General features: G+C 50.5%; 1 protein-coding gene across 2 annotated transcripts in view; it reads right to left on the reverse strand.

Annotated features, from left to right (window-relative positions):
- The window catches only part of Rnf220 (ring finger protein 220), a 221,156-nt gene that overhangs the window by 25,900 nt on the left and 178,563 nt on the right, over positions 1 to 16,693 (reverse strand). For both annotated transcript variants that reach the window (XM_050131888.1, XM_050131887.1), the window contains exons 2-3: positions 9,607 to 9,739; positions 1,462 to 1,507 (exon numbers count right to left, since the gene is read on the reverse strand). In XM_050131888.1, coding sequence (XP_049987845.1) covers positions 1,462 to 1,507; positions 9,607 to 9,739 — 179 coding nt within the window. The remainder of the gene's footprint in view (positions 1 to 1,461; positions 1,508 to 9,606; positions 9,740 to 16,693) is intronic.

Below are 16,693 nucleotides of genomic sequence, written 5' to 3' on the forward strand. Positions count from 1 at the left end.
ATGTGTTTTGAAAAAAAAAATCCTGGCATTAAATCATGACTTTTTGCCTGGCTCTTCGCCTCATTAAAAGTGGCCTTTTGGAAGGTAAAATTATCATTGTAAGCGATAAGATCTTTAAGAAAATAATTCACGGCTTCTTCACCCTTTAATATGATAGCCGCCACCGGCTAATTTTTTTCTTAATGGCAACGAGGCCATCAATCTTGTCTAAGGGCCCCTCGCCCTCTTCTCCTCCCTCCCTCTCTCCCTCCCTCCCTCCCTGTCCTCTCAGTAGCTCACTTCAACCTTCTGCTTTCTGCCCCTTTCTCCTATGACCTGCTTCCCTAAAGCTGAGGTCAAGGCCTAGAAGAAGCCAGCCACTGATCAGCTCTGGGGAGTTTCCCTGGGAATAGGTGAGTACTGGTCCCTTTTTTCTGCATCTAGTGATCAGTACGCCAGTGTCCCAGGTTGCAGGCACGTGTCTGTGCTTAAGACTTCCTGGGTATAGGTTCTGACCCATGGGTCATGTAAGTATGGATGAAGGGTGTGTCTGCCAGGGCCGGTCCTGAGAACACAAGCCTTTCCGATTTCTGGTGTCTCGGTCTTGCCACTCACACTCAGGTAGTAGCTGAACTAGAACTTCAGTTCCTTCACCGTTAAACATGGTATTCAGGGCCAAACAAGGCCTCTGTGGCTTCTTGCTTCCTCCAGTCCACAGCTGCCTGGCTGCCCTATCCCTTTCTATTCCAGGCCTTGGCCAGGGTCTGCCCCAGTCCCAAGCTGGGCTGGATTCTCTGTTCCTCTTTCACAGTTGGCTGTGGCTTAGCAAGTTTTGAATGAGGGTTATTAGTCTATCTCCTCTCAAGGCCCAAGGGACAGTTGGCCAAAGTCATGGAGGTGATACTTGTCAGTGACTCCTTTTCCCAAAATTACCCTCTCAGAGGTCACTGGTGACTTTAGGCCTTTCAAATATATGGACTGCTTCATGCCTCTTTCCCTACTGGGCCCCTGACCACCCAGACATTTTGAAACCGCTTTTCTTTAGGGAAGTGGGAGACACGCTCTCCTGTGATCCTCCTAAGACCCTCACTTTGTTTTAACCCTCAGGGGTCCCTGGGGGCTTTCTCATGGCCTAGCATTTGTTCTTAGCTTCCCACACTCCTGCCCACTGAATAAATACATTCTCCAAGGTTCAACACCCACTTCTCAGTTGCCATGAAACACACAGGGGAATAATGTGAGACCCGGAGAGAAAGCAGGCAGCCTTCCCCAGAGGGATGAGACCAGGTATCCTGTGAGTATCTCTTTTTCTCCAGATTTCCATCCCTCACAGTCACTACCTCTGGGGCAATGAGTACCATCTGCTGACATTCAGATGCTGGGGGCAATTTGGAATCTGTGAGGAATGCCTCTCTCTCTTAGGAGGAGCCATACCTGGGAAGACTTAGGTTGGAATGAGCAGGAGGGAAAGTGGCCACCTACCTTGGGGGTACCTGGAGCCATGGCATCCTTCAGAAGGGAATTCTTGCTGCCAAGAAAGAAGAGAACAGGGTGACCATTCCACCTGGTGCCCAGGTCACGTGAACAAGGGTAGATTAACAAAGTATTCCCAAGAGAAGGCATTGTAAGCATGGTATGGTCCAGACAGCTAAGCCTTAGCTCCACCCAGCCCACTCAACCCAGTGGCGTGGGACCTAGCTCCATTTCTACCAGGTGCCAAGAACCATGATGGCCCCTGGAGGGGACACAGGCACCAGGTAGAGTGTTGGAAGACAGTGACTTTACCTAGAATCAGCCCTGAAGACTCTGTCTGCCCTAGAGGCTCCCTTCCTGCCACTCCCTGCACTCAGCCTGCTCTTAGTTCCTATGGGATTGGGGTGATGGGGCTGACATGACTCTTGTCAATTCTTCCTCCAACACGCTGCAAACTGTGTTAGGCTAGGAATGATCTCCCCCTGATTCAATTTGTCAGCCCCAGGCCCTCCGGCATCGGGCAGCAGGCAGGAGGGAGCTGGGCCCTGAAATATGGTGGGCAGTTCAGAACAGGCGGGGGCTGGGGTGGGAGGTGATGGATAGGTTGTGGGGGAGGCAAGGGCTGTGTTTAATAACAAAATTGGTATGCAAGGCCACATCCCACGCTAAGCATGAGTGATCCGGAGCCACAGAGTATTACAAATCCCGCTAAACAGATGCTGACAATGGAACAAGACGTATCAAATCAGATCCACTTCAGAAACATTAATATCCCCGTTCCCGTCCCTTCCTGCATGCTGCCCCCACTATACGGCTGCATTGTGCTCACGCGCTGGCGTGCATGCATGCACGGATGCTCATGCACACACACAAATACATACATACAAGAGGTTGTTGATACATGCACAGAGACAGACACAACCCATTTTCATCGGCTTTCCGCACAGACTCCCATGCAAAACACATATGTAGAGTGCATCCTCAGGGACAACCAGAAAGCATGAAAGGACACAGATACATTGCAAGCAGAATACACAGGACATGTATGGACTTAGTGAGTGTATACATAAGGAAGACCTGCAGGTGTATTTGGGCACCCATTAGGCCAAACAGAGAAATGCATAATGCGTAAGCAAAAGCATAGGCAGAAATGGCTAAAATAGTGACTTTCAGTGGGATGAGGTGTGTGTGCTCACCCACAGGACACTTGCAATGTCTGAATATACATATACACATACATACATAGACACATACATGTGCACCTATTGTATGCTAGGCAAATGCTCTACCACTGAGCTATATCCTAAGCCCCTAGAGATAGTTTGGATTGATTTCTGACTATTCAAACTTGGGTGTGGAATGGGGATTGCTACTGGCATCTAGTGGGTAGATGGTGTTTAACAACCTATACTATCCCAGACAGCCCCCTCACAAAGAATTATCGGACCCAAAATGTCAATAGTGCTGAGGTTGAGAAGCCCTGGTCTCAAGGCAGATACACAGACTCCCAGTCTACCAACAGGCACATAGATGCAGGCAGTCACACCCGAAGACTCAGACATGCATACAGATGCACAAGGCCACAGGGTCACACTCCCAGAGACGTGGCCATAAAGACAAATTCACAGCAGCCATGCGGACAGGATGAGGAGCTGCTGGTGTCCAGAGGTCCCCACAGACACATGCAGAGATGGAGACACCTATAAATTACTGACACACTTAGGCACATGCACACCCACAGATATAGACACGTAGGGGAACACACACATGCACACGGCAGTCCAGAGGCCCCCAGTCTCCACAGCGGAGAAGGTCCAGGTCTGAGTATCAGATTAGAGCTACCAGTCTGTTCCCACAGCAGGAAGAGCACAGAATATGAAGGACTGCCAGTAAGGGTTCTGTTCTATTCCAGGTCATTCCTTGTTGGTCTATGCCTGGTCAGAATGTAGGCACTGGGCATACAGAGCTGTCCTTGAGGAGTAGCTTATTTGTTAGTTCACAACTTTTATCACTTCTTTTTCTTTCTTTCTTTTCATTTTATGTGCATTGGTGTGTATGTATGTCTGTGTGAGGGTGTCAGATCTTGTTAGACAGTTACGAGCTGCCATGTGGGTGCTGGGAATTGAACTTGAGTCTTCTAGGAGAATAGCCAGTTCTCTTAACTGCTGAGCCATCTCTCCAGCCCCTTTTAACATTTCTTAACTTCTTCATCCACTTGGCGAACAACTAAGAGCATCACCGTTCTGCCCACAAAGAGAGCTATGTGCTATCCACACTGTTATCATACTTGACCCTAGACTAGGATATGGCTACTGGGGCTGTATTAGGTGAGATCAGAAAAAGAAGGAATAAAGAATTAACTATATTCACTGTATATGACAGAGACAGGCAGATAGATAGATAGATAGTAATTTCACTGAATGACCAAAACTTTACAAAGTTGACTAACAGACTAAAAGACACTTTGAGACATTTCTGTAGTCTTTAAGCCCACGGAGGGCTTGGAACTTGAGTTCTAAAGCTGCTTCTCTCAAGTTACATGGGACTTAGGCTCTAGTGCAGAACCCTGAGTTCCTTTTCGTCTCTGCTTCTGTGCAACTTTGGGCAGGGTCTTGCCGATTCTGTGCACATCCACTTTACTTTTAAGTAGAATGGGGTCATTCGAGGTCATGATGTCCAGCCTGTGTTCTGGTAACCCCATCTTTCCATTTATTCTTTGTAAAGCTCCTCCCTGCTTGCATGTGGCCAGTTCAGCCTCCGATTCCTTCCCTTGCCCCGAGAAGTAGCCCACCCCCACCCCTTCGCTTCTATCAACCCCTTCAACTCCAAGTTTTCCCGGTTTCCCGGAGAGCCCGGGGAATGGTTTGACTCCAGAAGAGAGGTCTAAGTCCTGAGCTGGAGGCAGCCTGGCTCCCGCCCAGTCCATCAGCTCTGCCTTCCGTCCCTCCCTGTTTCCACAGCCCGCCCCCAACAATTTCCCTCCTTGCTCAGTCACTCGCTGCCTAGTGATCCATGGGTTTTAAATTATAACTGGGACCCAGGAAACGCGTTCCTAAGTACAATATTCATGGGCTGGGCTGACACTTTTAATTAAGGTGATTTACACTGAATTATCCTTGGAAATAAAGAAATGGTGCACTGCCCGGGAATAAACCATCATCACCAGCCGCCTTTGTAAGTTACACTTCGTTTTAATCTATTTGGGGAATTGTTTATCTAGTTCATTACCCAACCAAACACCGAGGCCGGCCTTAAATAAGGCTTAAGTAGGGGTGGGGGCACTGCCATCTCTACACCCCGCCTCGCCTTCAGAGCTACCCAGTCTCCCTTTAGATTTTTTTTTCAGCCCATTTCAAGTACTTCCCAGAGGAGGCTGTTTCCCAGCCCAGAGGCCAGCTCTTGTAGAATCTCTCGGCTCAGGTCCCACTAGACAAGCCTCCTTTCAGCTCTGGGAATGCTCCATGCCCAAGGCTGTTTCTTCTTAATGGGCGGAGACTCCTGTCTAGGGGCCACAGAAGGGTCTCAGACCCAGCCCTTTCATCCACCTGCAATCTTCAGCCCCCATTGATGCCCTTGTCCATCTCTCTGTACGAACATATCTAGTCCTTAGCCCAACACCATCCCAGAAGCATCTCAGCCTCCACTTACCTGGAACCCTACCTGTTGCTCCCTCTCTCTGACGGCAGATATTACCTCTGCCACACTCCCAACCATCCAGCTCAGAATGGTTTCTCCTAGTAAGGACCCTAGCTAACTCCCTCGGCTTCTCCTTGCTCCGTCCTCTCAATTCCCTCTTCTGTGGCCCCCACTTCCAGCCATTGTCCCAGGGCAGCCTCATCAGTTGTCCCCTGGACCCTTGATTTGCCTCCCTGTCTCTTCCCCACAGCCCACTCTCCGTACTGGCACGTGATGTCCCATTAACACGTGGGATATCCTTGTGCATGGAAGGCCCTCTGACTCTGTCCTTAGTAGCCAAGTCCTTGTGTCTAAGGACCTTATGAAGGTTCTAGAGGGGGGGGAAGGCAGGATCAGGTGAGGTGAAGGAGGGTTATAGCTGTAACTTGGATAGCCTAGTGTTGAGCAGGTGGGAACTTGACTGCTCTTCCTGTGGGGACTTGATTGCTCATGGCACCTGGGAATGTTCCTCTCTGGGAGAGTGGTTCTTTCAGGGTGTGTGTGTGTGTGTGTGTGCACTCTGAGCTGTGTGTGTCTATGTGTGCCCTGAGCTGTGTGGGAATGAGGTATGTGTGCATGTATACATGTGTGTCAAGCCAGTGTTGGTGAAAACCAGCCTCGTTGGCTTAGGAACTGGAAAGCCCTTGCTTCTTTTGTGAGCCCCCAGGTGTGTAGAAATAGCATAGGACCTGCTCTAGGCTGTTGGGCAGTCCAGGTCAGAAGGCAGAAGAGGTCCACCTAGGAAGTTCCAAAAGTAGAACCACCTGCGAGGTTAGCCTGGCGGCAGCACCCACAAGCTCAGGTGGGCTAGGCTGAGGAAGGAACAGAGAGGGCAGAGGAGGCCAAGGCAAGGCAATAGGAGGAAAGGGGGCAGGTTATGGAGAAGAGAAAGATCCAGCTGAGGAAACAAAAAGAGAGGAGCCAAAGGGGACAGGCATAAGGCCGGAGGAAGCCAGAGAGCTGGAGAGCAGGGGAGGTAGACTTGGCCACAGGTTGTGAATGGGGAGGCCCACATTTGGGCTTCTGCCTCCTGAGGGACTCAGTTTCCCATCCGTAAATGGGTCTGTCTGTTTAAGATGCTGATGTTGGGGAGAAGGAAGGTGGGTGGGATGAATCTCAGGAGCCCCGGTATTTCTGTCATCTTTTCCCAATCTGTTTTGCCCCTCCTCGGGCTCACCCCATAACCAGCAGGGAGCGGGGACAAGGGCAGCCAGGCCGGGGACCCTCTGCCTGCGCTGCCCATCAGCCCGGAGGGAGCTGACACGCTCCTTGGGAATTTATCACGCACCCAATTACAATGTTAATTGGCAAGTTCCTGAAATCAATTAATTCGCAAATTTTTTCCAATTAAAAATCCAGATAAATCACAAGGGCGGCGGCGGGGCTGGTCCAGCCCGCAGTCCGGTGGGCGCAGCGGCCGCGGGGAGGGGGCGCGCGTGGGGAGGGGGCGGCGGGTGCGGCTGCCCTTGAACGCCTTTGCCGGCCGGTCCGACTGTCAGCGCGCCGGGCGCGGCGGGGCCGAGACAGATAAAACCATCGACCCGTCGCCGCCAGCGCTTCGGCTTTATCGATCCGACGGGAATTTCACTTGCTGTGCAGATCCCGCTGTCCGGCTGTCAGACACCCAGTGGGGAGGAGGGCGTGCCAGGGGCGCAGGGCGTGCACGTGCTGAGGGCGGCATGGGCATTAGGGGGTGCAGGGATGGGCCGGGACGTGAGCCGACAGTCGCGAGGTGTGGGTGCTCTGAGAAACGTGGATGATGAGGGATTTATGCAGGGTCACGAGCGGGGGTAGAAGGAGAAGGGAGTGGGAGATGCCCTGGACGGTGAGGGGGGAACACTCGCTAAGGAGGCAAAAAGAGCTGTTTTCCAGAGGAAGCACACTGCCCAAATGGGCTCGCTCCACAGGTTCCTCTCTTTTCTGTTTGTGGTTGAGGACCCCTTCACAGGAAGCATATTACCCAGAACTCCTGGGACAGCCTGCACTTTCTGCCGCTGGCAGGCCAATCCCAGGTGTGTGACTGATGGAGGAGGGGAGGCGAAGAGCGAAGCATTGGTGTCTAGACTGCTTGAGAACAAATCTTATCTTTTATTGCTAAGTGGGCAACCTTAGAGAAGTCACTTAACATGTTTGTGCCTCAGTTTCCTCATCTGTAAAATGGGAGTCTTACCTAGCAACGGGCTGGCTAGACATCTGAACGTGGTCCCATGAAGTTGCACTGCCTAGTGACAGTGTAATCTAAGTACACTCCATGATGCTCACATGGAAAAAATATCTAAGGATGTATACCCATCATTAAGCAATGCATGACTGTATCACCTACCTCGGAGTGAAGAATAAATAAAGCATCTGCCAGATAGTGAATGTTCCACGAGGTTCATTATTATTATTACCCTAGTATAGCGTCTGTGGGCCCTTTAAAGGGTGACCACAGATTCTTTTGACATTTGTGTCTCTAAGAAATAAGATTAGAGCATAATTCTCCTCCCTTGAGTATGGACTGGGCTGGACTGGAGGGGTGGCTCAGTTGTTAAAGCCTAGGCTTATGGGCTGGGCTAGGTGATTCCCTCCCTCCCTTGTTCCTCTCTGTCCATTCGTTCCTGCCTCCTTCCCTTTCTGCTGCCTCTCTCTCTCTCTCTCTCTCTCTCTCTCTCTCTCTCTCTCTCTGGCTGTCTTGGTGTAGTCTCACTATTGTAGCTCAGGCTGGCCTCAAATTCCAGGTACTCCTGCCTCGTCTCTGGAATTACAGGTATGAGCTGCCACACCCAGCAATGACCTGGAGATAGACTGTTCTAGCGTGGAGTGCTAGTGTGTAGGTAGACTTTAGGGGGTCATATGCTGTGGGCAGTCAGCTGGAGGGATACTCAAGGCAGCTTTGAAGAGATGCTGAGGAGTGAGGCTTCCTGCCGATAGCCCACACAAGTGAGCCATCTTGGAAACATCCTGCAATCCTCCGCACGATTTTCACTTTAGCTTCAGGAAAGAACCAGAGCTGGTGGCCATAGCTACTCATGATCACGTAACTGTGTTGTTCTGGAGCTGATGAGCCATGGAAGCTGAGACAATTTTTTTCTTTTTCTTTTTTTCTTTTCGTGTATGTGTAGGTCAAAGGGCAACTTCGTGGAGTTAGTTATCTCCTTCCACCTTCACTGGGTACTGACGAGTGAAACTCAAGTCCCAGAGCTTGTGTGGCAAAAGCCTTCACCCCTGAGCCTTCTCACTGATCCTGACAAACGTCTTAAGTCATTGAGGTTTGGGGCGGTTTGTAATGGCCCACAGGTGACTACTACTCTTCCTTCAAAACCCCTCCCTTAGTAAACCTTCTCTGCTCACACAGCGCTGGCTCCTCCCATGCAGCAGCTGTTACCTCTCGGGGCTTGTGTTTCCTCACCCCTCCCAATCCTTGTTCAGGCCCAGCTTCCCAGGACAGAGGTCATTTGGGGCCCCTTGCATCACTCAGGTCTAACGACTTGAAATGAACAAGGGGCAGGAATGGAGTAGGCTGTTTCTGAGGATGACGGGAGCCTAGCTCCAACCCATGTGCTCTTTTATAATCTCATCTGGCCAATCCCCCCATCAGAAGGAGGTACGGGTCCTCCTCACCTTGCATCTGAGTGGGTTCATAGTGCCTTGATCAATAGATCAAGGAAGTGACTTTAAATGACCCTCAGGGCTCAGTCCGAAAAGGTGATTTGGACTGAGACGTAGCCCAGCGGCGGAGAAAGGCTCTGGTTTGATCTTTAGCAGCACCCTCCACCTCAGTGTTCCGATGCCATGTAAGAAGTCAATCACCCCAAGGCTACCAAGTGATGGGGAGGCCCAGGGCAAGTAGAGAAAGCACATGCAAGAGTCCATCACCAGACATGCGAGTGAGGAACCTCTAGACGGTCCCAGCTCCCAGCTGAGCATTCAACATCTGGACCCCTCTGGACCCTGCCTCAATTCCTGACCCCAAAGATCGTTTGAACAAAATGGAACAGCTGCTTTATAGTGCTCAGATTAAAGGTAATTAGTTACTTTCTCGTCTGTCCTGAGAAGGTTCTTCCCAGTCCTTCAGGCAAGGACAGAGGAGAGCTGGGAGTGGGCTTGGGTTGGAACACACTTAAGCACTTTCCCAAGATTGTCACAGTTGTTGAGATGTACGGAGAAGGTGCTGCTTCTGCCCTGAATAACAGGGCAGGGCTGGACTTCTGATAGAACTGCCGGACCCCAGATCAGATTTGATCCTGCCCCAAGGCCCCACAGGGTAGTTCTGGGCTTGTGTCAGTGGCTGGCTCCCTGTCTAGTTTCCCTCAGTCTGAGACTGGAATCTGAGATGCACTTTCCTCAACTCCCCCATCCCCCAATAAAGCAAGAAGAGAAACAGCCGAAAGCACAGAAGGGCCACAAGGGCCTGGCTTCTCCCTAGAGGCTCATGTGAGGTCTAGCAGCTAACAGAGTGGAACCCCCCAGCAGGCAGACGCCCCATAGGTGGCTTACCTGGCAGGCAGCTGGGCCAGCTGCTCCAGTTCCTGCTCCATATGCTCCTGCAACTCGCTGGGCCTCAACAGGACTTGGCAGATGGGGCAGATCGGGGCTTGGCTGTCAAACAACGCTACTGCTTTCTTCTTACCTGGCCAGGGAAGGAGAACAGACACTTAGAGCAGAGCTAGGCTCTAGAAGGAAAGCCAGAGTCCCAGGCCTTCAGCCCAAGTCTACTGTTGCCTTCTAGAGATTCAGAGCCTAGAAAAGGGTGAGAGGTATAAGTGGTAGCCTCAGAGGCCACGGCCGTAAATGATGTCTTCTCTGCCCCTCTTGGAAATCTACTGGGGCACAACCAATGCTCTGTGCAAACAAACTTTGATCACTCCATTTCACACGCGTTTAACCAGCACCCAGAATGTCGAGTGCTCCTTGTCTCTCCTTTTCTCAAGGCGTTCACATTCCCAGGGTTAGAGAAGGAAGAAAAGAGAAAGGAGGGATCAGCAAACATTCCCTTGGGTTTTTCTTTTTCTTTGAGACAGGGTTTCTCAGTCTTGGCTGTCATAAAACTCACTCTTTAGACCAGGCTGGACTCGAACTCACAGAGATCCACCTGCCTCTGCCCCCAAGTGATGGGAGTAAAGGCGTGCTGTGAGCCACCACACCCAGTCCTTGTTTTCTTCTGACCCAGGACCCACGCCAGGCAAAGGCGGGGGTCGTCCCAGCATGGAATGCATTTTCTCTCTTCTCTCAACTTCCCCCAAGGTTACGTCTTCAGCTTCTGCCCTCCTCATTCTGTGGGCTGGTGAGCGTATTTGTCCTCTGGTTCTAACTGCCACGTCCTCCCGTAGACTGCATTCTTTCTAACTCTCTCCACTTGGCATCCCTCTGTGCGGCTATTATCCTAATGTCTAATGGACGTCAATACCTGGGTGTCTCCTAAGAATTTAAACCTCAACTCCTCAAACTTGAGGTCTTCTACCGCTGCTTACAAACCTGCTCTTCCTCCGGCGGTGTCTGCCTCTGGTAGGACACCTTCCTGTACCGCGTCACCCATTCCTGTCACCTTAGCCTTACAGTGTGTTCCCTTCCTTGCCCTACACCCCCTCCCATGTTCATTTAATGACCAAGTCTTGTCCATTATGTTACTTGTTTTTTTTTTTTTAAATATTTGTGCTGGGTGTGGTGGTAGACGCCTTTACTCCCAGCACTTGGGAGGCAGAGGCAGGTGGGTTTTTGAGTTTAAGGCCGGACTACTCCACTGAGTTCCAAGAAACCCAGGGCTATACAGAGAAACTGTCTCAAAATAAAGAGTATTTTGTGTGTGTATTTATGTATGAGTGTATGAGCGTGGATGTGTGTGTGTATTTAGTGTCAGTGTATGAGCATGGGTGTGTGTGTATGTATGAGTGTATGAGCATGAGTGTGTGTATTTATGTATGAGTGTATGAGTGTGTGTGTGTATTTATGTGTGAGTGTATGAGTGTGTGTGTGTATTTATGTGTGAGTGTATGAGTGTGGGCGTGTGTGTGTATTTATGTATGAGTGTATGAGTGTGTGTGTATTTATGTGTGAGTGTATGAGTGTGGGCATGTGTGTGTATTTATGTATGAGTGTGTATTTATGTATGTGTATGAGCGTGGGTGTGTGTATTTATGTGTGAGTGTATGAGCGTGGGTGTGTGTACCAGAGTGCACATGTGGAGGTTGGAGAACAACTTTAGGAATTCCACTTTTTGAGGCAGGGTCTTTCTTCTTCTTTAGGAATTTTATCTTTTTTATTTTATTAAAGATTAGTAGATGATTAAGTGCATGTGTATGCATGTGCACCACATGAGTGTCTAGTGCCCACCAAGGTCAGAGAGCACTGGATCCCCTGGAACTGGAGTTAGAGATGATTTGTAAGCTGCTGTGTGAATCCTGGGAATTGAACCTGGATCCTTTGCAAGATCAACAAGTGTTCTTAACCTCTAAACCATCTCTCCAGCCACTCGGGCCTCTCTTGTTTCTACTGTGTCACATATCTCAAGACTCCAGGTAATCCTCTTGTCTCTCCCTCCCATCTTGCTGCAGAATGCCGGGATTACAGATGTGAGCCACTGTGTTTTTACATGTGTTCCAGGGACTGAATTCAGGTCATCTGGCTTGTACGGAAAGAACTTTTACCTGATGAGAAATCTCCCTGGCCCTTCTTCTATACTCGAGATTCACATTCTCTCCTTTGAGGTCTCACTACTTATTTTTTTGAAATTTTATTCATTTTTATTTTGTGTGTATCAGTGTTGACCTTGATGTATATCTGCACTATGTGTGTGCAGTTCCCTCGGAGGCCAGAAGAGAGCATCAGATACCCTGTGACTGGGTTTACAGATGGTTGCGGTACTTCTATGGGACTGAGCCATCTATCCATTCCCAGTAGGTCCCATTTCTTCTGCTGGATAACCTCACAGGTCTCTTGTCAATCTCACTGATTCTGAGTTTTCTCTTTCTAGAATGCCAGCTGGGTATGATGGCTCATGCCTGTAATCCCTGAGGAGGTCAAGGCAGGGGGACTATTGTAAGGTTAAGGCTAACCTGCACTACAAAGTGAGTTACAGACTAGCCTAGGCTACAGAAAGAGACTCTGTCTCAAAAAACCCAATCATCCTGGTGGTAGTGGCACACACTTTTAATCCCAGCTCTCAGGAGGCAGAAGCAGGTGGATCTCTGTGAGTTCGAGGCCAGTCTGGTCTACAGAGTGAGTTCCAGGACAGCCAAGGCTACACAGAGAAATCCAGAAACAAACCCAACCAACCAATATATTTCTCCAATACATGTGCTCATGGAGGGCTGACGGCACAGAGCACACCATTCTAGGAAGGACCCTCTGGGTTGCTTCATTCATTCTCCTTTAGACTCGAGAGTCCCTCTTTTCTCCCATCCAGTGCTCCCCAGTCTGCTCACAGGCATGGTGTTGAGAAGATCTATTCATTCAGAAATATTACTAGCTCTGACTGGTAATGGAGCCTTGACTGTAGGAAGACATGAGTGTGTAGTACTAGAGACAGAACCAGAGCTTTGCATATACTTGGCAAGGGCTCTTCCAGTAAACCACACCCCAGCCCCTGATGCAAAGACTTCCTTAGCTTGAGCCTCTATGTTCTGCCTTGCTCTTCCCTCTGGTAGCTGGAGAAGGTCACAATCACTTCAGACAGATAAAGACCATGTCAGTGATGACTCTGGTATAGAGGTGAGTAGGGTTGCCAGATTAAATACGGAGACCCACTGAAATTTTGTTTTAGATACACAATGAGTTCTTGAAAAAAGTATAATTATGTCCCAAATATTGCAAGGGATATATTGATACTAGATATCATTGATTTTTCCAAAATTAAGTTTACCTGGATGTCTTATATTTTTATTTGCTAAATCTAGCAACAGTTTACCTGAGGGAACACCCAGGTCAGGCTAAGAATGAGCAGCTACCCTGCTTTGACACAAACTGAGGAGAATTATAGCTCCCTGGATGCCTGGATTGAGTCACCTGCTGGCTCTAAGGACAGAGCAATTCATTGTGTGTGTGCACATGCATGTGTGTGTGTGTGTGTGTTCTGGGTAGTGCAAAAAGTGAAGCCTTAACCAAAGCCATGTACTTGAAATATCATAGCCTTCAATGAGCTGGGCTATCAGCTGTGAAGGCTTCCAGGGTGCTGTGATTGGGTAGGAGGGGCTCCAGCCTGTGCGGCTAGATCTTCAAGGAAGGGAAGTAGTTCTACCATTTGCGGTCACACTGTGTGCCTTGGTAGCTGTGCCTCTGGTGTTTAGAGGGCACGAAGTGCTGGAAGACAGTGCTGAGTAGAAGCAGATCCAGGAGGGCTCTGGTCTCAGTTCTGCCTCTCGGGCAGCCTCAAGGGTGGGTGAGGCCCTAGGAATTCTCCAGACTATCTTCTACAGATGGGGAAATGGAGGCTCAGAATTGGATAGGGACTTTGAGCTTGGCTTTTGGTCTCAAGGCTTCGTTTATTCAACAAACATTTATAAGATGGTTATTCTATTTCAGCAGTATTCGAAGGAGAACTGGAATCAGAGATAAAACACAGTCTTGATTTCTAAGGGATTACAAGTTAGTGGTAAAGTCAGTAGGGAAAGCCAGGTAGTGTGGGTGAGAGCTAGGAGGGAGGTAGGAGCGAGGAGGGCATATTAGAGGGCTGGAGGATCTACAGGAGATGGCTGGGTACCCAATGGGAAGCACCAAGGGTGAGTAAGGGAGACTCTGAGGTGTAAAGGGGAAAGTGGCAGAGGAGCAGGCTGGAGGGAGGATGGCGCACACGAGGTGTAGAAATGTCAGGGGCTCTACCCCTTTGGGGCTAGGAGGCCAAGTTTGGGTCTTTGGATTTTCTAGAGTCCAGGTCCTGCTCTGCATCTGGGGTTAGAGGTTATCACACACTTATTCTCTCGTCTTGCTGACGTGTGCTTTTCTCAACTCAATCTCAGTTTCCTTACTGGGAGCCTCGGACCCTTTCCTTGGCTCCCAGCTTTAGGAGGAGCCCCACGGGGGTGGGGGGCATTAACTTGTAGTCTATGCCCTCTGTCTCACCTTCATTGCTCAGAGGTTAGAGTGGCAGGTGTCAGTGTGGCCATGCATTGCCCCCCCCTTGCTTCCCCTCCCCCGCTGTGTTCCCTATAATTTTATATTGAGACCTGTGGTCATGACGTGGATTTTACTGCACTAACGACATGGCCTGCCCAGGTTTAATGACAAAATCCATACTCTGGCCCTGGGCCTGCTCCTCGTTTGCATAATTCCCAGAATACAGCTCCCTGAAGCTTTTGACCTGGGCCATTACAGTGGCCATAAAATGGGCCATAAAACCACTGGGGATGGCCAAGAGGAGGGGCCCATGGTCTTGCTGGGGTGGGAATGAAGCCTTCATCCACCCCGCCCCCCCCCCACCTGTCCTAGGCTCAAATGGAGTCATCTTCTGGCTCTTCCATTCTGCCTTTCCCAGAATCTGGGAGTCCATTCAGGCTAGTGAGAAGTGAGGAACCCTCTGGACAGGCCTTCAGAGCTTGCTCTTCCCAGACAAGGCTCCCTTCTCCAGCACTGTGGGCAGCACCACAGGTAGGTGGCCAGAGCCACCAGAGGCAGCCTGCCGGTGACACTGGCTCCTTGAGTAGCCCTCACTCCAGCCCTTGGCACGTCCTCTCTATAGCCAGGCAAGGCCTTTTGCCACAGGTGGGTATAGGTTTTCCACTCCTATTTGAATCCTAGCACTCTCCTGCGAGGGCCTAGCTTCCCGGGAGGTCAAGAGCCAGGCTGAGCACAGTGGGGAGGCGCGGTGAACACAAGGGATTGGGGACAGGGACTGGGCTGAGCTGTCAGTGCTAAAGATGATGAATGGGGGAGGTGAGGCGGGAGGCCCAATGTTATCGGCTGTAGATGGCGGGCTCGAGCGCTCCCCGCTTTTGCTAATCCCCGGGCGCTGCCTCAGCCCTAGCACTGATAACGAGGAAATGGGACTGACAACAATTTTTAGCTGAGAGATTCTTCACCAAAATGCCAGGCGGCCGGAGGTCTGACAGCGCCTGATTGAGTGAGTGTGTGTGTGTGGGACGCCCGCCGCCTGCTCTCCTCCCATGCAAAGATGGATCGCTCATTCCGCCTCCCGTCCACATTCATTACGGCCTCCCTCCCCACCACCCCTGCCACAGTAGGGGCTGCCACCTCCATGGCTCTGCTTGCCGTAGGTATCTTCCAAGCAGGAGGAGGGCAGGGAAGGAAGCTGGTCTTCTGACCTCAGCCTTATGCGGAGAAACTGGGCAGGGCCTGAGTCAGTAGGGTCCCACTGTGTAGGCTGTGTGTAGGCTGAAGGGGCCCAGTCCCCTGCTAAGCGGCTAGACTAACTTTACTCCCAGACAGCTGAGGCGCTTCAGTGGAAGCTTCTAAGAAGGGTGTTGATTAGGTTGACAGGAAAGGTTAAGCCAGGGCAGTAACCTGCCACCCAGACCTCCAGCCCAGTGTCAACCGCCAAGTGGTTGAGTGGATGGGTGGGGGCTAGATCAGCCCTCTGCTGCCCTCCTCTGTTGGGAATTCCTGACCACTGGGAACACCCACAGCCTGCACTGAACCATTGTTGACCTTGCTGCCCCTCTGGTTGGCCTGTTTGCTTTTTTCCAGTTCTGTTGCCAAGGGGTTCCATTCTCCCTCTCTATTTTTCCAAGCAGCAAGTCCCATCTTTGCTCTGTAGGCCATGAAAGGCTTGGTTTGGTTTGATAGGGAGCAGTTGGTCAGACCTTGTAATATAAAGCTGAGACAAGAGGATTGGCATGGTCTAACAGTGAGCTCCAGGCCAGCCTGGGCTATATGTGAGATCTTGTCTTTAAAAATGTGTAGCTTGCCTGCCTAGGACAGGGAACATGAAACGAGGGTGAGGGTAATTCTTATGACAGATGATAATGAGGCAGGTCTCTTGTAGCCCAGGCTAACTTCAAACTCATAGCACGTTGAGGATGACCTTGAACTTCTGATCTGCTGGGTTCACAGGCAAATACCATCACACTCAATTTACGTGGTGCTGGGGAATCACACCTAGGGCTTTGGGCAAGCTTGACAAACACTCAACCACTGTACCACACCCCCGGCTGAGACTGCAGCCCTTAAGACTATGTCCTCAGGCACAGGTGTGTCCTGCTTTTCCTCTCCCCACTCCATTCCCCTAAAAGGGGTTTCCATTTTCTAGTGACTGAGACAGAACAAAACAAGCAAAATTCTCCAGCATTGCCTCTTATTAGCTGTGCTGAACGAGGGCCAGTCACTTGACTCTGCACTAGTTTCTCCCCGTGTGAAACAGGGATAATCTAACTCAGGATTCTCGTGAAGACATCCTGAAACCAGAGCTGTGCACAAGTGGGGAGTCATTAATTATCTTTCTAGTCAAACACCGGCACAGGTTTGTTGTTGGTGTCTACATCTGCCCTGTCCCTGCACCCAGCCATGACCTGTCCTTCCCACTGTGACTGAGATGCGCTGCCCTTCAGTAGATGGCTGGCCTTGGCCCTCCAGGTCCCTGGGAAATCTCTCCTGCTCCTCTACACACATATACCTATCAGGCTTTGGGGGGGGGGGG

This window comes from Alexandromys fortis, unplaced genomic scaffold (genome assembly GCF_014885135.2).
Source record: "Alexandromys fortis isolate MF-2015 unplaced genomic scaffold, M_Fortis_MF-2015_v1.1 scaffold_302, whole genome shotgun sequence".
In the NCBI taxonomy this organism is placed as follows: domain Eukaryota; kingdom Metazoa; phylum Chordata; class Mammalia; order Rodentia; family Cricetidae; genus Alexandromys; species Alexandromys fortis.